Source organism: Elephantulus edwardii, unplaced genomic scaffold, assembly GCF_000299155.1.
Source record: "Elephantulus edwardii isolate Elephantulus edwardi_28Jun2011 unplaced genomic scaffold, EleEdw1.0 scaffold00087, whole genome shotgun sequence".
In the NCBI taxonomy this organism is placed as follows: Eukaryota; Metazoa; Chordata; class Mammalia; order Macroscelidea; family Macroscelididae; genus Elephantulus; species Elephantulus edwardii.
In genome coordinates this window covers 693,329-710,666 of record NW_006399837.1, presented here as the reverse complement: position 1 = coordinate 710,666, position 17,338 = coordinate 693,329, and the positions used below count along the sequence as shown (strand labels likewise).

General features: G+C 59.2%; 1 protein-coding gene across 1 annotated transcript in view; it reads right to left on the bottom strand.

Annotated features, from left to right (window-relative positions):
* The window catches only part of ASIC4 (acid-sensing (proton-gated) ion channel family member 4), a 26,769-nt gene extending 16,183 nt beyond the window's left edge, over positions 1–10,586 (bottom strand). Inside the window, 3 exon segments of the mRNA XM_006890261.1 lie at positions 9,534–10,154; positions 10,157–10,449; positions 10,452–10,586. Coding sequence (XP_006890323.1) covers positions 9,534–10,154; positions 10,157–10,449; positions 10,452–10,494 — 957 coding nt within the window. The 5' untranslated portion in view covers positions 10,495–10,586.
* Positions 10,587–17,338: the final 6,752 nt, after the last annotated feature.

The following is a 17,338-nucleotide window of genomic DNA, read 5'->3' as shown; positions in this document are numbered from 1 at the left end:
CCCACGGCTCGCTCCCCGCCGCCCGCTCCCTCCCGCGGGGCAGGCATCCATCACCGCGCGCCCTCCCTCCGTCTCCGCGGGCTCCTCCGCTCTCCTCCCCGGGTTTGCCTCATTTGCATTCCCCCGGCTCCCGGCTCCTCGGCAAAGTGACCTCCGCACACAGCAGCGCCAGAGGCTTCCACCGCGGAGGGGGACACCGCCGCCCGCGCGGCCGGGGGGCGCGAGGCGAGGGTCCTGACGGATGGTCGCCTAGCCCGGGGTGGCCAGAGGGCCTGGGGACCACGGGAAGGGTCTAGGTGCGCAGGGCCGCCGAAGGGCTCGGGGTGGGACTTGAACCCGCGCCCTCGGCTCGGCAGTGGACGGGAGAGAAAGAGAGACGTGAAGGTCAGCGCCAGGCCAGGGCAGCCGCGCTCGCTCCCGCACGGAACCCCTACTTGAAGCTCAGAGCTCCCCTATTCCTACACCTCATTTCCCTCCGCCGTGGTCCGGCAGGGAAAGGGGGCAGCTCCCTAGGCAGTGGCTCAGGGGGTCCTCTGCCCCCCTGGGGTCTGCCCGGGGGGGGGGGGGCCGTGCCTGCTCCCCTGCCCCGCCGAACGCCTCCCCTCCCCCCGGTTGGTATTTACACCTTTCACACATTTGTAAGCTATTATCCTGTCCACGCTTAGTCACCGCTGAGCCAAGCGCCACGGATTTAGCTCCTTTAATCTTTCCTCCTAAATCAATCCTCCATTTCCCCTTAATCATCCCGTGGCTCCTCTCTGAACTCTCTCGCTGCCGCCTCGGCTGCTGCAGCCTCTGCCCATCTCCCTGGAACTAGCCCCCCTCCAGCCCAAAATGGGTGTCCCAAGGGCACAGAGAAAACAGGGGGAGGGGGCCTGGCTTTCCAGTGCTTCCAGATCCCCCTACCTCCTGAGAGCCCAGGGTAGCGCCTCCAACTCCCTTTCCTGGAAAATACACATAAATTCTGGGTATCCCGTCTCCACCTCCACCCCCCGCCCCCACTCGTGTGGTTCTCCTGCTTTCACACCCCTATGCAGCCTGCGGGCCCTGCTGCCTCCGAGTACCCAAACCCCCTCCAGGATTTGCCAAAACACAGGCAGGCAGGTGCCCGGCAGTGCGCTGTTGCACTGTCCCCACCCCCTCCGTCCAGCTGCCTGCGGGAGGTGGGACTGCAGAGAGGCAGACGGGCAGGGACACTGATAATTGCAGCCCTGCCTGCCCTCCTCACCCCTCCACCAGCGTGGCTGTCCATCTTCCCCGGCCCACCCTCAAGCTCCCCCAGCCCAGTTTACTCAGCCCCTCACCCAGCAGCACCCCTGCCTGCGACTCCAGGCCTCGGCCAGTGCTGCCTGAGACTCAGCATTCCGAGTGCTCCCTGGGACGCCCCTGCCTCTCTGCCCACCATCCCAGGTCCTTTCCGTCCCCAGCCTGTGCCTGGCAGCTCCGAGGGGGTACAAGTTCTTTCGGGAAACTGAAGGACAGGGGCATGGGTCCAGGGTGGGTGAGAAAGAAAGAGGCCGGGAGGTGGGCACATGGGGGCCATTTCTTCAAATGCTAATCAACATCTTCCGGCAGAGCTTCCCGAAGCTGAGCTGATAATGAGCCCAGCTCGGGGCTGATTCCTGATTAATGAAGAGGCCACAGGGCTGCTGAGTGGGGCCGGGTGGGGCACGGCCCTCCCCATTGCCCTTGCAGACTGGCCCTAGGTGGCAGGAACAGCTCTTGCCTTCGCCATGGGGCCACATGATAGATCCTCTACCAAAGCCATTGCCAAGTTGGAAGCAGCCAGAGTGCGCCCCCTCCAGGAGGGCCAGAGGGGCAGCAGCCAGCAGCTGGGCAGCAGTTGGTATGAACTTGTGTCCAGAAATGCAAACAGTTACAGGGAGCCCTCAGAGAAATCTTTACAATCAGGAAGGGTGTGTGTAAAATAATCGAGGCTTGGGGCTGCTCCTGACTAGCTGGAAGGTTTGCCAACATTGGACATCTCTCCCCACAGGGCAGGAGTTCACTACCCCCTTCAAAGATGAGTCATCTCCGGTTCTCCTCAGACCCCACTCCGCCCTAATATGTGTCCTCACTCACTTGACCTGCTTGACTTCTGAAAGCAGAATCAAACTGAACTTGATGTGGAACTAAATGTTCTCAAGATCTATGTTTTAAGAAAAGATGGGGAGGGGACGCAAAGGGACAGAGAAGGTTAGGCTGCAAAAGCCCAGAACCAACCTCAATGGAACCCTCCTCCCTCTCAGACCCAAAGGGGCCAAAGGCAGCCTCAGGCAGCCCTCCAAGCCCAACCCCAGCCCCCCAGCCCAGTGAGCTATGGAGTTGGGGTGAAGTGCGCCCCTCCCAAGGCGGAGGAAGGGAGACTCAATCCTGGCCCGAGCAGGGAAAAGGCGCTCTGAGAAAACTGGGTGGAAGGCAGGAGTGTGGAACACTGAGTAGCCCGGGGTGGAGGTAGGGATGAGGATGGGGTGGGCTTAGAGTGGCGGCAGGCTTGCAAGCTCCTAGCTGGCCGGGATGGGGGCTGGGGTGGGGTTGGGGTGGGCGGAGGAAGGGCAGGGAGGGGGACTGCCCAGCTGGAAGAGGCCTTGTCTAATTGTGCCTGATTAGTAGAGAGGAAGAGAACAGGGTGAGTGATTAATAGACGCGGCAGTCACCAGCCGTGTGGGGAAGCAGGGATGGGCGGGGGAGGGAAGCTGGAGAGCTCGAGAGCCCAGAGCTGAGAGGGGACAACAGGGGACAAGAGAGAGTGAGGTCCCCACCCCACCAGCAGCAGCTGCCTGGACCCCTGAGGGCCCCACAGATGTCCTACCCTGCTTTCTGGGGGATTCACCACCTCCTCCAGGCATCCATTTTTTCAGGCAGTGGAATGGAAGAGAAAAGGAAAGGTCATGGCCTGCACAGGGAGCACAAGGTGTTTATAGATCTCCCGACTCCCTCCTCCAGACGCAAAGCCCTACCACCCACCTCCCAACCCACGTAGGACCCCAGCCCACACAGCAGAATGACCTGACTTGCTATGGTCTGGAGCCATCACCTTTTGGTCCCAGTTGTAATTCCTAGCCCTTCCCAACCCACCCAGGCATCTGAGTCCCCCTCCCAGAATCATCTGTCACCGCAGTGGCCAATGTAGCGGTCACTAGCCACATGTCGTTATTCAAATGAGAAGTTCAGGTGCTCCGTCACACAGACCACATCTCAAGGGCCAGCACTGGTAGGCAACATTTCCACTGTCACAGAATGTTCTGTTGGACAGCACCGGACTAGAGAGTGTGCACATCCACTGCTGCACATGTACACACAGTGCATGAGTATTTGGGAGGGCTGGAGAGAGCGGAGACGCCAGGACCAGGTAGAGGAGGTGATCTGGAGACGAGGCAGACAGTTGCTGATGCTAACGCATGGGTCAGAAAGCAGTAGGCAGTGCTGAGAACTGTCAGGCTAACAACAGCCAGGACCCAGGACGGAAGTCTGTGGTGTGACTAGCTGACGCTTACGGATGAGTATATGTGCCGTGCCAGGGCGTGTGGCTTCCGGCTGTGCTCTCCGTAATTCTCACAACAATCTAAATTTGAGAGGTTCTAGGGTTCAGTGACGGATTGACACAGTGACTACGGTAATGGGGTCCCGTGTCAGGGAGGTTGAGGACAACACAGAATAGGACAGGATTCAAGTCTGTTGCTCATAGGGTCACTGTAAGCCGTACTCGACTCGAAGGCACCTAATAACAACAAGAGCTCAGTGAGAAGAGAGATCCTGCTGGCACGTTGTCAGAAGGGGCCAGTCCTTGGAAAAAGACATCCTGCTGGGAAAGGAGGAGGGTCAGAGGACAAGAGGAAGACCCTCAACAGGACGGTCTGACACAGTGACTGTGACCCTGGGCTTGAGCAGATCAGAGACCGAGAGGAGGTGCAGGCCAGGGAAGGTTCAGATCTGTTGTTGTTCACAGGACCACTATGGGTCAGATTTGACTTGAAGGCATCTAACATCAGAGACTGTGACAAACCTGAGTTGGAGGAAGTGCCACCAGGGAGCTCCTTAAAGGAGCGCACATATTTTAGACATGTTGTAAAGAGGGAGCAGTCCTTGGTTTAGGATATTTTGCTGGGAACGGTGGAGGGTCAGAGGAAGAGAGGAAGTCCCTCAACACGGTGGAAGGACACAGTGATTGTTACAATGGGCTCAAGTACATGAGAGATCATGTGGATGGTGCAGGGCAGCGCAAGGTTCCGCTCTGTCTATTCATGGGCTTACTGTGAGTCAAAGTCCACCTGATGGCACCTATCAACAACCTGCGTTATGCGGATGACACAACCCTGCTTGCTGAAACTGAGGAGGACCTGAAGCTCTTCCTGCCAAAGGTCAAGGACTGCAGCCTTCAATATGGATTCAGGCTCAACATCAAGAAAACAAAGATTCTCACCACTGGCCCAATTGGCGGCCTCATGATAGACAGTGAAGAGATTGAGATTGTTAACAGCTTTAGGTTGCTTGGTTCTGTAATCAACACTCTTGGTACCAGCAGTCAAGAAATCAAAAGATGAATTGCATTGGGAAAGTCAGCTGTCAGGGATCTCTCTAGAGTACTGAAAACCAATGATGTCAGTCCAGAGACTAAGGTGCGCCTGATACAGGCCATGGTCTTCACAACTCCTTGCTATGCATCAGAGAGCTAGACAATGACTAGGGATGACAGTGAAAGAATTGATGCCTTTGAGCTATGATGCTGTTGAAGAGTATTGAAGATACCAAGGATTGCCAAGAGAACAAAGAGGTTCGTCCTGGAGAGGGTGAAACCAGCCTGCTCCTTGGAGGCAAGGATTCTGAGGCTTCATCTGACACACTTTGGGCATGTTGCAAGGAGGGACCATCCTTGGAGAGGGACATCATGCTTGGAAGGGTAAAGGAACAGTGCAAGAGAGGAAGACCCTCGATGAGATGGATTGATTCAGTGACTGGGGTAATGAGGGTAGGTGTATCAGAGACACTAAGTCTGGCACAGGACAGAGCAGGTTTCAGGGCTATTGTACATAGAGAGTCGTTATGAGTCGCAAGCAACTCGACGGCACATAAAAATAACAACAGGGTTCAGTGAGTTAAGTACTGGGCTGCTAACTGAAAACCTAGTGGTTTGAACCCACAAACTGATCCTAGAGGCAGTTTGTTTCAACAAAGAAAGCGTGTGAGAAGGACTGGCAGTCTGCTTCCGTGAGGATTTACAACCTCCGAAACACTCTGGGGCAGTTCAGCTCTGTCCTGTGGGGTCACCAGGAGTTGGAATGGACTCAACAGCAGTGTTTATTTCTTGGTTTAGGGTTCAGAGACAGCACCTTTGTCTTCTATGAGGGAGACTGGGTTCATTTCCTGGCCAGTGTATCTCAAGTATGGTCACCACCTGTTGGCCGGCGGAGGCTAATATGGTTCTATGATAACTGAGAAGATTTCAGCGGCATTTTTAGACTAAGAAGGACTAGGAAGAAAGGCCAGGCAACCTACTACCTAAAAGCCAGCCAATGAGAACCTGATCCTGTCGCCATCATTCAGGGACCAGTGCAGCAGCCCTTAAAAAATAACAAAATATCCTTTGTAAAAGATGTAGAAACTGAAGTTCATGGGAGCTTTCTCAAAGTCACACGACCTAAGGGTAGAGCTGAAGTCTGAATCCAGACCGCCAGGTTCAAGAGCCCACACACTGGGCTGCTCCACTTCGGAGTCCAGTCTATAGCAGGTACTAAATTCTGGGGTGGCCTTTGTATTGTACAGCTAAAGAAATTAAGCATAGGGAGAAGGGGGTCTTTTTGTCTTCTACTAAGTTCAATCACTTGCTGTGCCTCTGAGAGCTGGACAGAGATGAATAAGGATGACAGAAGAATTGATGCCTTTGAACGCTGGTGTTGGAGAAGGGTACCGAATATCCCTCGGACGGCCAAAAGAACAAACGCATATGTCTTAGAGAAAGTGCAGCCAGGTTCTCCTTGGAGGCAAAGATGGCGAAGCTTTGTCCTTCATACTTTGGACGTGTTGCTAAGAGAGGCTATTCCTTAGAAAGGGGGACTTTATGCCTGGAAAACCTGGAGGGTCAGTGAAAGAAAGGGAGCCCCTCAATGAGGTGGATTGACACAGTGACTGCAGTAACGGGCTCAAGAGTGTCACAGATGAGGAGGACACAGGATCGGGCAGGGTTCAGGTCTGTTGTTCATAGGGTCACTGTGAGTCAAACTCAATGGCACCTAACAAGTGGCCAAGCTGAGAGAAAGCTTCTTGGTCGGGGCAGAGTGGATGGCATGGAGCATTGGCACAGGGGCGGAAACAGAGATGAAACAGGATGGAGAGAAAATAAGAGCCACTGATAAGGTGTGATAGAGATACAGATGGGGGTGGGTTGGTATGAGGCTAGGAAAGGAGGGAAGGCAGAAAAGAATGTGAGGAAGAGCTTGGGGTGAGCTGGGTGGGGGGGACATAGGTGGAGAGGGCACTTCCACTCCCCGGGAAGGAGCCTTCTCTCTCTCTATCTTTCTCCCCTTCTCCCCAAACCTCACCCAGGCTCTTTCATCTCTTAGGCCTTCTCAGCCCTCTCCAGCCCAGAGTGAACACTCTCCAAACGTGGGTTCTTCCTGCCACTCCAGGTACCTCCTTGCACCTTGGGCCAGGGTTGGTTAACTCTTGGCTCATTGGTTATGCTGCTGAGTGTCCATGAGACTGTAGGCTGCTTGAGGACAGGACAGGGACTGGGCTCAGCCTTCTCTATTCTGTCCCTCTGCACACGGTGGGCTCTTCCCCTGTCACGCGGATTGATTGACTGTCTGATGGGGAGTGAATGAGGGGATATTAGGGAGCATGTGGGGGTGAGAGTGATTGCAGTGGTAGCAGAAGCAAGAGCAGCAGCTTAGGGGACTGGGGGAGGGTGCATTACCCGGAGTAAAAATAGGCTGGAAAATGTGACATTTATTAACTTGGATTCCAGAGGAAAGGTCACAGCAGAGTGGGGAGTGGGGAGGAGGAAACAGGGAAAGCAACAGAAAACATGTAGCAGCCCCTTCCCCAAAGCTGGTGCTGTTGCTGCCCAGCTCATCAGCTGGGTTCTGGGAGATTCCCACCAACCAGCCCAGGCACCTATCTTCCAGGACAGACCCCAGCTCCTTTTCACCGAGTCTATCATGACCCCAGACTTCCGTCCCTACACCTCTTTGACAGTCTCACCCCCATCAGACACGACAGCCTCCCCATTCCTGGGCCTTTATGCTACAGCCCATTGATTGCAACAATTTCTAGCTACAGCAGACCTGGCACATAGGATGCTAGGTCCAAGGGTGCATGGCACTCGGCAGACGGGAGAGAAGCCTGGGCAGAGGGGAAAGAGGGCTAGGCTGGGCTGAAGAGAGGACAGCAAGACCCACTGGGAAATTCCTGTACCGCCTTCCCCACTTTTCCTCCTGTGCACCCTCGGAACCCAGCCCTACAAACTTCCTCTCTCCTCCCAGAGTACCAAAGGGATGTCCCCTTCCCCTCCCAACCGCCCCAAGATGCAGAAGGGCATCTAGCCTGATGTGGGGAATCCCAGCTCCCACATCCCTGAGACATCTCACCATTTCCTACAAGCCAGGCAGGAAGCCCTCAACCTCCATCATCCTTTCCCTCACGGCCCCCTCCACTGAGGACCCCCCTGAGATTGCATCACCCTTCTCCTTTCCTGCCCACCCCCAATGGGGGGCCCGAGACACAAAATCCCTGCTCAGGGACACAAAGACCCCATTGATTTCTGGCCCATCAGCACCTGCTGAGGCTGGGCTCTGCTTGCCCCCCTCAATTCAAGGGGTGAGGATGTAGGACTGGGTCTTAGACGCCGTAATCACTCCACAGCCACTGCCTTGGGGAACTCCCCCAGCCCCGGCTTAGGAACCTGGACCAAGGCTTTTTCCTAGGAGAGGGGCGTGTAGCCAGACGAGAGGCCAACGCTTCCTGCCTCTGCTTGCTGAAAGTCCTCTCCCCACCCCACCTCTTCACTCCCCAGGTCCAGTGAGGGGAGGCATTGGTGCCAGCAGCGCAGTTGGGGCCAGTTTCCTGGTGGTCCTGAGGCAGTGAATAAGTGAGGATCTGGGGTCTGATATGTGGAGAGGCTGGCGTTGGGCACAAGGACTGCTCGTTTCTGGGGCTGACTTAGAAGGCTGCATCCAATGGGCACCATGTTGGCTTCACATATTTGCATATGGTGACAAAGATGCAAACCCATCAACACATACACAATGCTGGGGGTCGGCTGGGCTGGGGACAGGGGTCTCCAGCTCCATAAATAATACTCTGTGGTGGGGCGGGGGGTGATTAGAACCCTGACAGATAGACAAGTCACACACACACACACACACACACACACACACACACACACACCCCTTCTTTATGTACTGGGGTAAGGGGTCTTGTCTGATTATGGGAGGTATGTCCAGGCACGCAGACCAAGCTGACACTTGATCCCCAGCACTTAAAGTGTGTGTTTTGTCTACATATGTATGACAGCTGTCACCAGCAATCCCCAGGTGGGGGGACAGGGGTGTCATGAGAGGAGATGGCATCCACCGTGTGACCCTACCCTCAACAGCGAAGTCAGCTGGGATGTGAGCACAGAGATGAGTAGCTCTCTGGGTGTGCTGTGTGTGGGTGTGCAGGCATGCACGTGAGCGTAGTGACACCCAGTGTGTGTGAGTGAGGCAGCGTGCAAGTAACCGTGTTCCCGAGCAGGCTGAGTGCGTGTGTGTGCTCGAGTGTGCATGCACTGGGCAGCAGCCAGCGTGAGTTAGACACACAGGAGTGAATGAGTGATTCTCAGTGTAAGAGCTGGAGACGGGCAAGGGTGCAGTCAGAGGGAGGGACTGGAAGCAGAGAGTCGAGGGGCAGCATGAAAGAGGGATGTGTGCGGGCGCCTGTGAAGGGGGGCTGAGACCCACAGAGACAGAAGAGACACTGGCACCGAGTGTCCACCACGGTCTCTTTCTAGCCTGCCGGTTGGGCCAGCTCCCCAAGGGGCAGCCCAGACTCCTTTCCCAGCTGGAGACCCCCCTCCTCGACACCCCCTGCCCATCACTCTTTGCTTGGTGGGGAGAGGGATCCTATAGCCACAGAAGAAAAAGGGAGCAAGAGGAAGGTGGGGGGTCTGTTGGCCCACTCTTGGTTGGGAGGGCACACTCCTCTCTGTACACTGACCAGCCTGGAAGACCCTAGGTCCACGCCCAGGACCCCCTAGGACCCTAGACCTGGCACTGCAGGATCAGCAGGACCCCTGGACCCCCAGCCCTGACACTGCAGGTGGACCAGGACCAAGAGGAGAAGCACCAGCAGCGCCAGGGCGAGCCCCTGCAAGCTGGGGTAAGTCCCAGCTCCATGGCCGGGAAGCCAGAGGGAAACACCAGACTTGGGGAAGCCACGAGGCCAGCCTCTGGTGGCGGAAGGAAGGGAAGCCCTGGTGAGGATGCCCCCACGCACCCTCCCTCCCACCAGTCTCTGGTCACCCCGGGCCGGGCGGGCCAGCTGGCAGGACTCACCACGGAGAAGTTGCTAGCAGAGCAGTGGTGCCCACTGAAGTTGCAGCTCTTGAGCATGTCGGCTAGCTGGTGGCCGGTGCGGTTGAGGATGTCTACCATGTCGGGCTCCGGGTAGCGCAGGCCAGCCGCCCGGTGCCCGTCCCGGTCTTTGGGGGGCAACCCCGTCAGATTGGCCAGGTGGAAGATGTCAGCGTCGCTGAGTGCCGAATGCCGGAAGCGGTTGATGTTGCAGAGGGTGACGGCCGGGAAGCCTGCCACCGGGGCTGGGGCAGCTGGGTCCACGGCCACCAGGTGAGGCCGGGTGAGGTAGCCCCGGGCCAGGCCGGCCGCCTGGTACAGGAAGGCCGCCATCGAGGCGAGCAGGGCCAGGGCCCACAGGGTTCTTCGCAGTCCATGGGGGCCTGGGGCGCAGGCCCGGCCCAGCCCGTGCAGGGTGCTGGTGTTGGCGAAGGTGGCCAGGTCCCGGGGGGCTGCGGCCCCCCTCGCAGCCCCCAGGAGGCTCTGCTCATCCCCTGCCTCCTTCTCCTTGGGTTTCGCATCTTCCTCAGCAAATTTGATTTTGCACACAATCTCGATCGGCATCTGTCCCTGGCTGCTGGGACTGGCCGGAGCCTCCCTGCCCCTTGTCCCTCCCTGGCCAGCAGCCCCGGTGCGGTGGCGGCGGTGGCGGCGGCCCGCTCTTCTAAACTCAGGGCAATCGGGAGGAGGACGGGGACGGGGTGGGGGCCCGAGGTGGGGGAGTCACTCCCACTTCCAGCAGCTCTGCAGCCCCTGTGCTGCCTGTGTCGCTGCTGCCTCTGCTGCCGCTTGTCTCTCTCCTCGATCGTCTCCTTGTGGCTTCCCTTATCAGCACCAGCACAGCTGTCAGCCCCTGCGTGTGTCCCTGCGAGCGAGCGAGCGAGCGAGCGAGAGAGCGAGCGCCGCTCCGCCACGCTCCAGCCCCAGCCGCTCCGCTCAGCATGTGCTCCGGAGCCCACCCCGCGCTTAATAATTCAGGACATGTCAACAGCGTTCACCGGCCGCACGGGCGGCAGGAGCGGGGCCAGGAGAGGGCAGCCCCCGGGGCCGGGCCGGGGAGCCCTGGCCACGCCTGCCCAAGGGCTCATCAGGATGCCCCCCGAAGTCCTGCTACACACCCTGGCCACGTGTGGGGACCCCACTTGGCTTCACTCCCAGGTGAACCCCGAGAAGGGTGCTACCCTCGGAATGCTTGGCTCCTCTTGGTCACTTTTCTGGGCCACACCCTATGAGGGTCAGCAGACCCCAGCCCCTAGCCCCTGGCCCCCTGCCTCGCCACTCCAGCACCCGGCCACCACCCTCACTTCACTGGCCCTCTCACAGCAGCTTCCAGAAACTCCTTGGGAGAGCCACTTGTTTGAATGAGGGTAAGGAGGCGAGGAGAGAGTCAGCAAGACAGGCGAGGGGACAAGGGACTCTGGCCTCAGTCTCAGCGACCCTAGAGCTTGCCTAGCGAGTCCAGCACCACCGACTCCAGGTCCTGCCCAGGGAGGTGGGCTGGCTCCCAACCCCACACCCAGTCACTCAGGCATCAGGGACAGAGGGCACCCTCCTGGATGACCTGCACATCTGTGCCTAATTTGCTTTCTTAACAGGTCTCCAAATCCCTTGGCACTGCCAGGCTGGGGAGGGTATCTGGGGAACAGACCAGAGAGCAGGAAAGACGGGGTGGGGGCTCCCCCATGTGAGAGGAAAAGGTTTGGAATGGAGGGAGAGGAGGAGCCTAAATGGGGGGACTGGGGACAGTGGGGAGAGGTGCTGGGCTTTCCCAGGTGGGGGTGCTGTCCTAAGGAGCCAGGTGCAGTGTGCGTGGCTGCTGGGCAGGCTGAAGTGGGGAGCCCCAAAGGCGACGTGGGCCTATGGACTACCACCCCAGACCGGGTGGTGGTCCTGTTGACCGGGCAGGATGCGCTCACTACATTGGGGGGGGGGTGGAGAGAGGGTGCAGCTGTGCTCTGGGGGACCAGAGCGAGTGTGAACCCTCCAGGGAAGGAAGCAGTTGTCCCTTGGAGGAAGGGGGGGCGCTGATTAATCGGGGCGCTAATGAGCAGCAGGGAGAGGAAGCTCGGAGGGGCGGGGAGGCGGCTTCATCGATCCAGCCGCGGAACCAGCAGCTGAAAAAAAAGTGAGAAGGGAATCGATCTGAGGGAACAGCAGCTGCTGGGGATTAGAGCCCGAGGTCCGCCCACCACGGCCCAGTGGCCACCCCTCCCCGCATCAGGCTGGCCCCAGGTGGCAGCCCTGGCCCGAGGGACCCTGGGGTGGCTCCCAAGGGAGCAAGGAGCCCCTGTGCTCACCCTGCCTGTGAGGCGAGCTCAGGTCCCCGTCACAGGTCACACAGCAGGCCCACCCGCAAGGCCAGCCTTGACCATGCGGCACCCTGCCTGGGTTGTCCTACTGCTCTGCAAAGTGTCTCCTCTGGGGTCCTCCTACTGGGTTCCCACAGGCCTGAGGGTGAGTTTTGATCATCGTCAGCCCCCTGGGCCAGGATGTGAGCCCCTGGGGTCAGGGGCAGCACCTGGCAGCTCGGGTGGAGAGGAAGGTGAGAGGTGGGCAATTGGAGCAGCTACTGAGTTAGCCCTAGGGATGCCCAAGTGGCGCAGACAGCCCCCTCTCTGTGTCCGCTGCCCTGGAAGCCCCCTCCCAGCTCCCCCCGCCCTCTCCACACCTCCCCCTCCTCCCCTATCCTCCTCTCACTTCCCCTTTCTCCCAGTATTGATTTTTCTTTACTGGTTCTTTTTTTTTTCTTTTTAAAAAGGTGATTTAATTGCTTTTTTAAGGTTACTTCGGTCTGGGGCTTTGCCAAGGAAATGGGGAGCTGTCCCCCAAGCTCTTTCCAACATTCCTGGCTGTCGTGAAGTGTTCCACATGCTGCACAGATTCCCCACCAGCCCTGGAGATCTCGGGGTCACAGCCTGCCCCCATGTACTGGCCTCCATCATGAGCTCAGATCACACATTCTTTCCTCCAGTGGGAACGGCAGGGAGCCCATGACCTCTGAAAGGAATAAAGTTGAGTAGTAGCTGGGTATGGGTGAGGAGCCAGCCTGGGGGTTGGGGGAGCTCCGGACAGCGGAAGTAGAACAGCAATTAGCTGTTCGCACCCCCTTCCTGCCTGGCAGCCAGCTGTCTCCGATTGTCCCCAAGTCTCCAATCACCCCGGCCCCCAGGAATCTGGTTATGCTCAGTGGGAATCCCCTCTCATCCTTCTGACCCATCCCCACCTTTCCCCTCACTCCTCCCCAGGCTCTGCTGTCCCCCCCCCATCCCTCTCCACCCCTCCTGTCGCCTCTGGCCCTGTCCCCACTCCCCTCCCTCTCCCCGCTTCCCTGCCTGCCTCCCTCTCTGCCCGGCTGCAGTTGGGTGATAATCTCCCTCATTTAGCCTCCCGGCTGCTTCCCCGGCTCATTGCCCAGCTGGTCCCTGGGGCCCGGCCCAGCTTCTTCCCCACCCCCACCTTCAGCCCCGCGCCCAAGCTCCCTCGTCCTCACTACTTCCCACCCCCTTACTCTCAGGGGACCAGCTACCCCTTGGTGTGAGCATCAGGGTCAAGTGTGTCTGACCTCAGTTGAACTGGGTGTGAGCAAGGTGGGAGAGGTGATTAGGACCCCTGGGGCTGGGGTGTGGTGGGGGTGAGGGGGTCAGATAAAGGCTCAGCCTAGGTTCCTCTGCCTTCTAATTGTTTCCATTTCCCAGATTTGTTCAGAGTCCATTCCCCAGTCCCACCCCACACTCACCTTCCTGCTAAGGAGGAAAATGGTAGGGGTGGGAGCAGAGCTTAGAGAGATATGGGCATGGATTGGGGGCATGGGGTAAAGAGTAGGGGTAGGAATGAGGGCAGCACATGGCTTGGGCTCATGGAAGTCTGGAGGTCTTATCTAGGCAAGATGTCCCAAAGGGAGACCAGAGACTTCCAGGGCCCCAGTTTGGGGTACACTTTGGTTCTCTGGGCCTGTGTCTCTCTGCCTCCCAGAAGGGGACAGTCCCAGGCTGAGTCCACCTGCCCCTTCCCACCATTTGTGAACCTCAGACTCATCAATGTAACCAACTAACACTAGACAGCATTCCCCTGGAGCCTCCAGCCTTCTGCTCCCAGGGACACCCCCTCATTACTCTCCTCAGCCCAGACACCTGTACCAGGCATGGCCCTGCTGCAGAAAAAGGGACAAGCCAGTGTGGGACAGACGTGGGCGGGAAGGGACAAGGATGGGGTGGGGGAGCCCAGGCTGGGCCAGGCCTGGCTGGTGAGCGAGCAGCGGTGACAAACGGGCTGTGCGGGGGCCGAGGGGCGGGGGGGCGGACGGTGGTGGCTGATTTATCTGGGTTATTTATGCTGCAGACGAGGCAGGAGAAGTGGTTAATGAGAGTCCCAGCGAGGTGGGGGGGGGGCAGGGAGTCCCAGACGTGAACTGAGGCAAACAGAAGAGGGTTAGCACCCAGCCTTCAGGTCCTGCCCCCACCCCGGTCCACAATGCACACCCTCACCACAGCAGGACCAGCCCAACACCTCCTGCGGCTTAAACTAGCCTCAACTCAGGTACCTATTTCCTAGCAAAAGCAGCGGTCATTGGGGTTGAGGGCAGAGGCCCGGGCCAGAGATGGAGAGTATTCAGACAAGGTGGGGGGAGCAAGACAAGTAGCCCAGAGAAAGCAGAGGAAGAACCTGGCCAGACACAGTGGACTAAGCCTGTGAGGCTTGGACAGGTCAGACCCAAGTCTGCTGGGTGGAGGAGGCTGGTGGGGTGTGGGGGCACAGGTCAACCAGGAGCCAGGCTGAGGCCAGAGTGGCCTGAGCCGGTGGGGGTGGTGGTCAGGGAGCAGAGAGCACCCGGGGAAGGAGGGGAGAGGATCCCGGGAAGGAGGGAGAGAGGGCTTTGCAGCAGCTAAAGCTGCTGGGAGCAGATAAGGCAGCGCGACAGCGGGAGGGATTAAAGCTCTGAGGGGCCAGGGGGGTGGCGCATCGTGGGACACGAGGTGTGTGTGTGTGGGGGGGACAGGGAGGAGAGCACCCTCCCTCGGAGGGCAAGACATCAGAGCCAAGGAGACGAGGCAGGAAATGAGGGCTGCCAAGGGGGTGGGATGACATGGGGGCCAAGAGGTGACCGCAGCCGGAAGGGACCATCGATCATCTGGGGAGGCTGTGCAGGCCAAGGGGGTGTTTTCTGCCAGTGGGGGAGCGCCTGCCCTGTGCAGGCGGGGGTGACACAGCCAAGCAGAGGGGTGCACTGCTGAGGGCAGGGCACTCAGGGAGTGGCTGGGGAGGTGGCCTGGCGGGTGAGCAAGGGCCCACAGTGCCTTCTTGAGGTGACCAGTGGTATATACACATGTCCAGAACATAGGGGCACCAGGTCCCCCACCAGGCTGTGGCCAGAGATGGGGTTCTGGGGGGAGTGTCTTGTGGGGAGGGGTGTGGGCCTGGAGGGAGGACAGATGACCTCCCAGCCCCCTGCCCTCGTAGGGTAGCCTCCGTCTGACAGCAGAGGGCGGTTCTGGGGTGGCCCATGGTGGCAGTGGGGAGTAAGAGGAGGAGAGGGAAGAGGCGAGGGGGTGGGAGGAGGGGAGCGGGGGTGGCAGGCGGGGCAGAGTAATTGCGTGTTTGTCAGTTCTCCTGTCTGCACACGAGGGAGCGTGTGTTGGTGGGTGTAGCTGTTCCTGGAGAAGTGTGTCTGTTGGCGGAGGTGTCAGTGTGTCTGTCTCCTGGGTTTGGGCTCTGCTTGGCCCCCCTCTCTCCCCCCTTTGTTTTGGGGAGCGTGGCTCCGGGCACACCCAGCTGTGCTCCGTGCTGATGTGGCAGATGTGGCAGGGCCCCAGCTGTGCCTGCTTCCCGGAGAGGGGGAGGGGGCTGCAATCTGCTCCCCCATAATGGCTGCTAAGTGCCAGGGGCAGGGGAGGGGAGCGAGCTGAAGTGGGGCCAGCGCCCCCCGTCACCCCCTCCCGCCCATCCAGCCTGTCCCTTCCGTGTCCTGCTCCTGAAGTCCATCCAGATCACTCCCCACACTTGGTCCCTTTGCCCAGCTCTCCTCCCCTGTCGCCCCATCCAGCTTGGTGCCAAGGACCTACCCCCCTCTTCCCCGGCCCCCAGCTTGCTCCCCCTCGCTGATTTTACAGAATAATCTTTTTATGGAATCCGAAAAAAGCACTAATGGCAGGAGCGCACCCCTCCCCCGCATCCCTCCCCTGCTCACCCCCCACATCCCACTCCAGTTCCCTCCTGGTTCTCCCACTTCGACCCCCTTTCAGGGGGCCGTCACCCTCCCACCCTGTGAAGGGGCCAATGAAAGTTGTGAACAAGGTCGCTGAGGTGGAGGGGCACTCCCTGCGTGGTCCCTTTTCCAGGGGCTAAATTCCCGTATCCTGGGCCCTGGCTGTCCCCTCAGAGATGGACCCCAGGCACCACAGGGCAGCAGGAAGTGGGGTTTTTTTACAACCTCCCTTCTTGGCTATTCCCCTGCCTCACAGGAGTGCTGGCCCCAGTCTGGGGTCATGCTGAAAAGACCTCATCTTCACTGCCCCCTCCCTGAACACTGACCCTTTCCCCTTCCAGTACCTCTCCCACCCACCCCCACCCCCACCAGGCCTAGGAGGGGGTCCCGGGGGCCAGGGCCTGACACAGACTTATTGGATTTCACGGTGTTTTGCTGAGAAAATAATTAAATTATCATATTTATGATGGAGCTGCCATGGCCTCTGCCAACCACTCGGAACAGAAGGGTCAGGAATGGGGGGAGGAGGCAGCAGGGACCCAGGCCCCGCTGATGGGACCTTCCTTCTCAGCCCCTTCCTCAGTGAAGATAGTTCAGCCCCAAAGCAGCTTCTGCGGCCCCTCCCAGCCCTACAGAGATGGAGGATCTGAGCAGGGGGAGAGGAGAGGGGAGGGGACGGGCTGGGTGGAACTGGTTTGTAGGTCAGAGCTCCTCAACCTTGGGTCACTTCACAGGTCATCACCCATCCCGAGGGCCTGGGCAGTTTTGGCCCAGGCCCCTCCTGAGAACGCACTTCTTCCCAATGCCCTGTCACAAAGCTGACAGCCTGGGTCCTGGACCAGCCTGGGTGCTGATAATAAGGTCCCAGCACCCTGTGGCTTTGCCACCTCTGCCTGACAGCACCCCCTCCCTCCCACCCGCCCACCCACGCCCTGCCCCCCCATTCTCTTCGGGTAATTAGATTCCTCTCAATTAGCAGATTACGATCATTACCAGCTCATCTGGCAAAGACGCTGAGCACCCACAGCTGGGAAAAGAGGGAGGGGGCACCAAGAGGGCCACACGGGGGTCATGGACGCACATGATGGATGGGTGGGTTTCTCTGGGGCTTGTGGATTGTGAGAAGAGGGCTGAGAACTCTGAAGGGCAGGGCAGGCGGTGGTGGGAGGTGGCCCTGGGCCCCCAACTGTGCTTCTGGAGAGACGGTGCTGCTCCCACCCAGCCCGCGGGCCAGGGGAGCAGCAGACAATCGAGGCCATGGCTGGGGAGAACCCCCACTCTGCCAAGAGCCAGGCTGGGAGCAGATGGGGCTGGCAAAGCGGAAAGCGGGCCAGGGGTGGGGTTCGGCAGGGACCAGTCTGCGGGGTGATCCGCCTCCGGGCCTGGGGAGTGCATTTCCTGGGCCCACGGCTCCAATCCCGATCTCTGACCCGAGTCCTTCCCCGCTGCCTCTGGAAGCCTGGCATTCGGCCTGGCTCAGGCCCAGTGAAGAGGAACCGGAGGAGGGCAGGCGGCGGCAGGGCAGGGGCGAAGGCGGGGGCCAGGACGCTGCAGCGCCTGCAGGCCCTTCTCCAGAGTAAGAGGC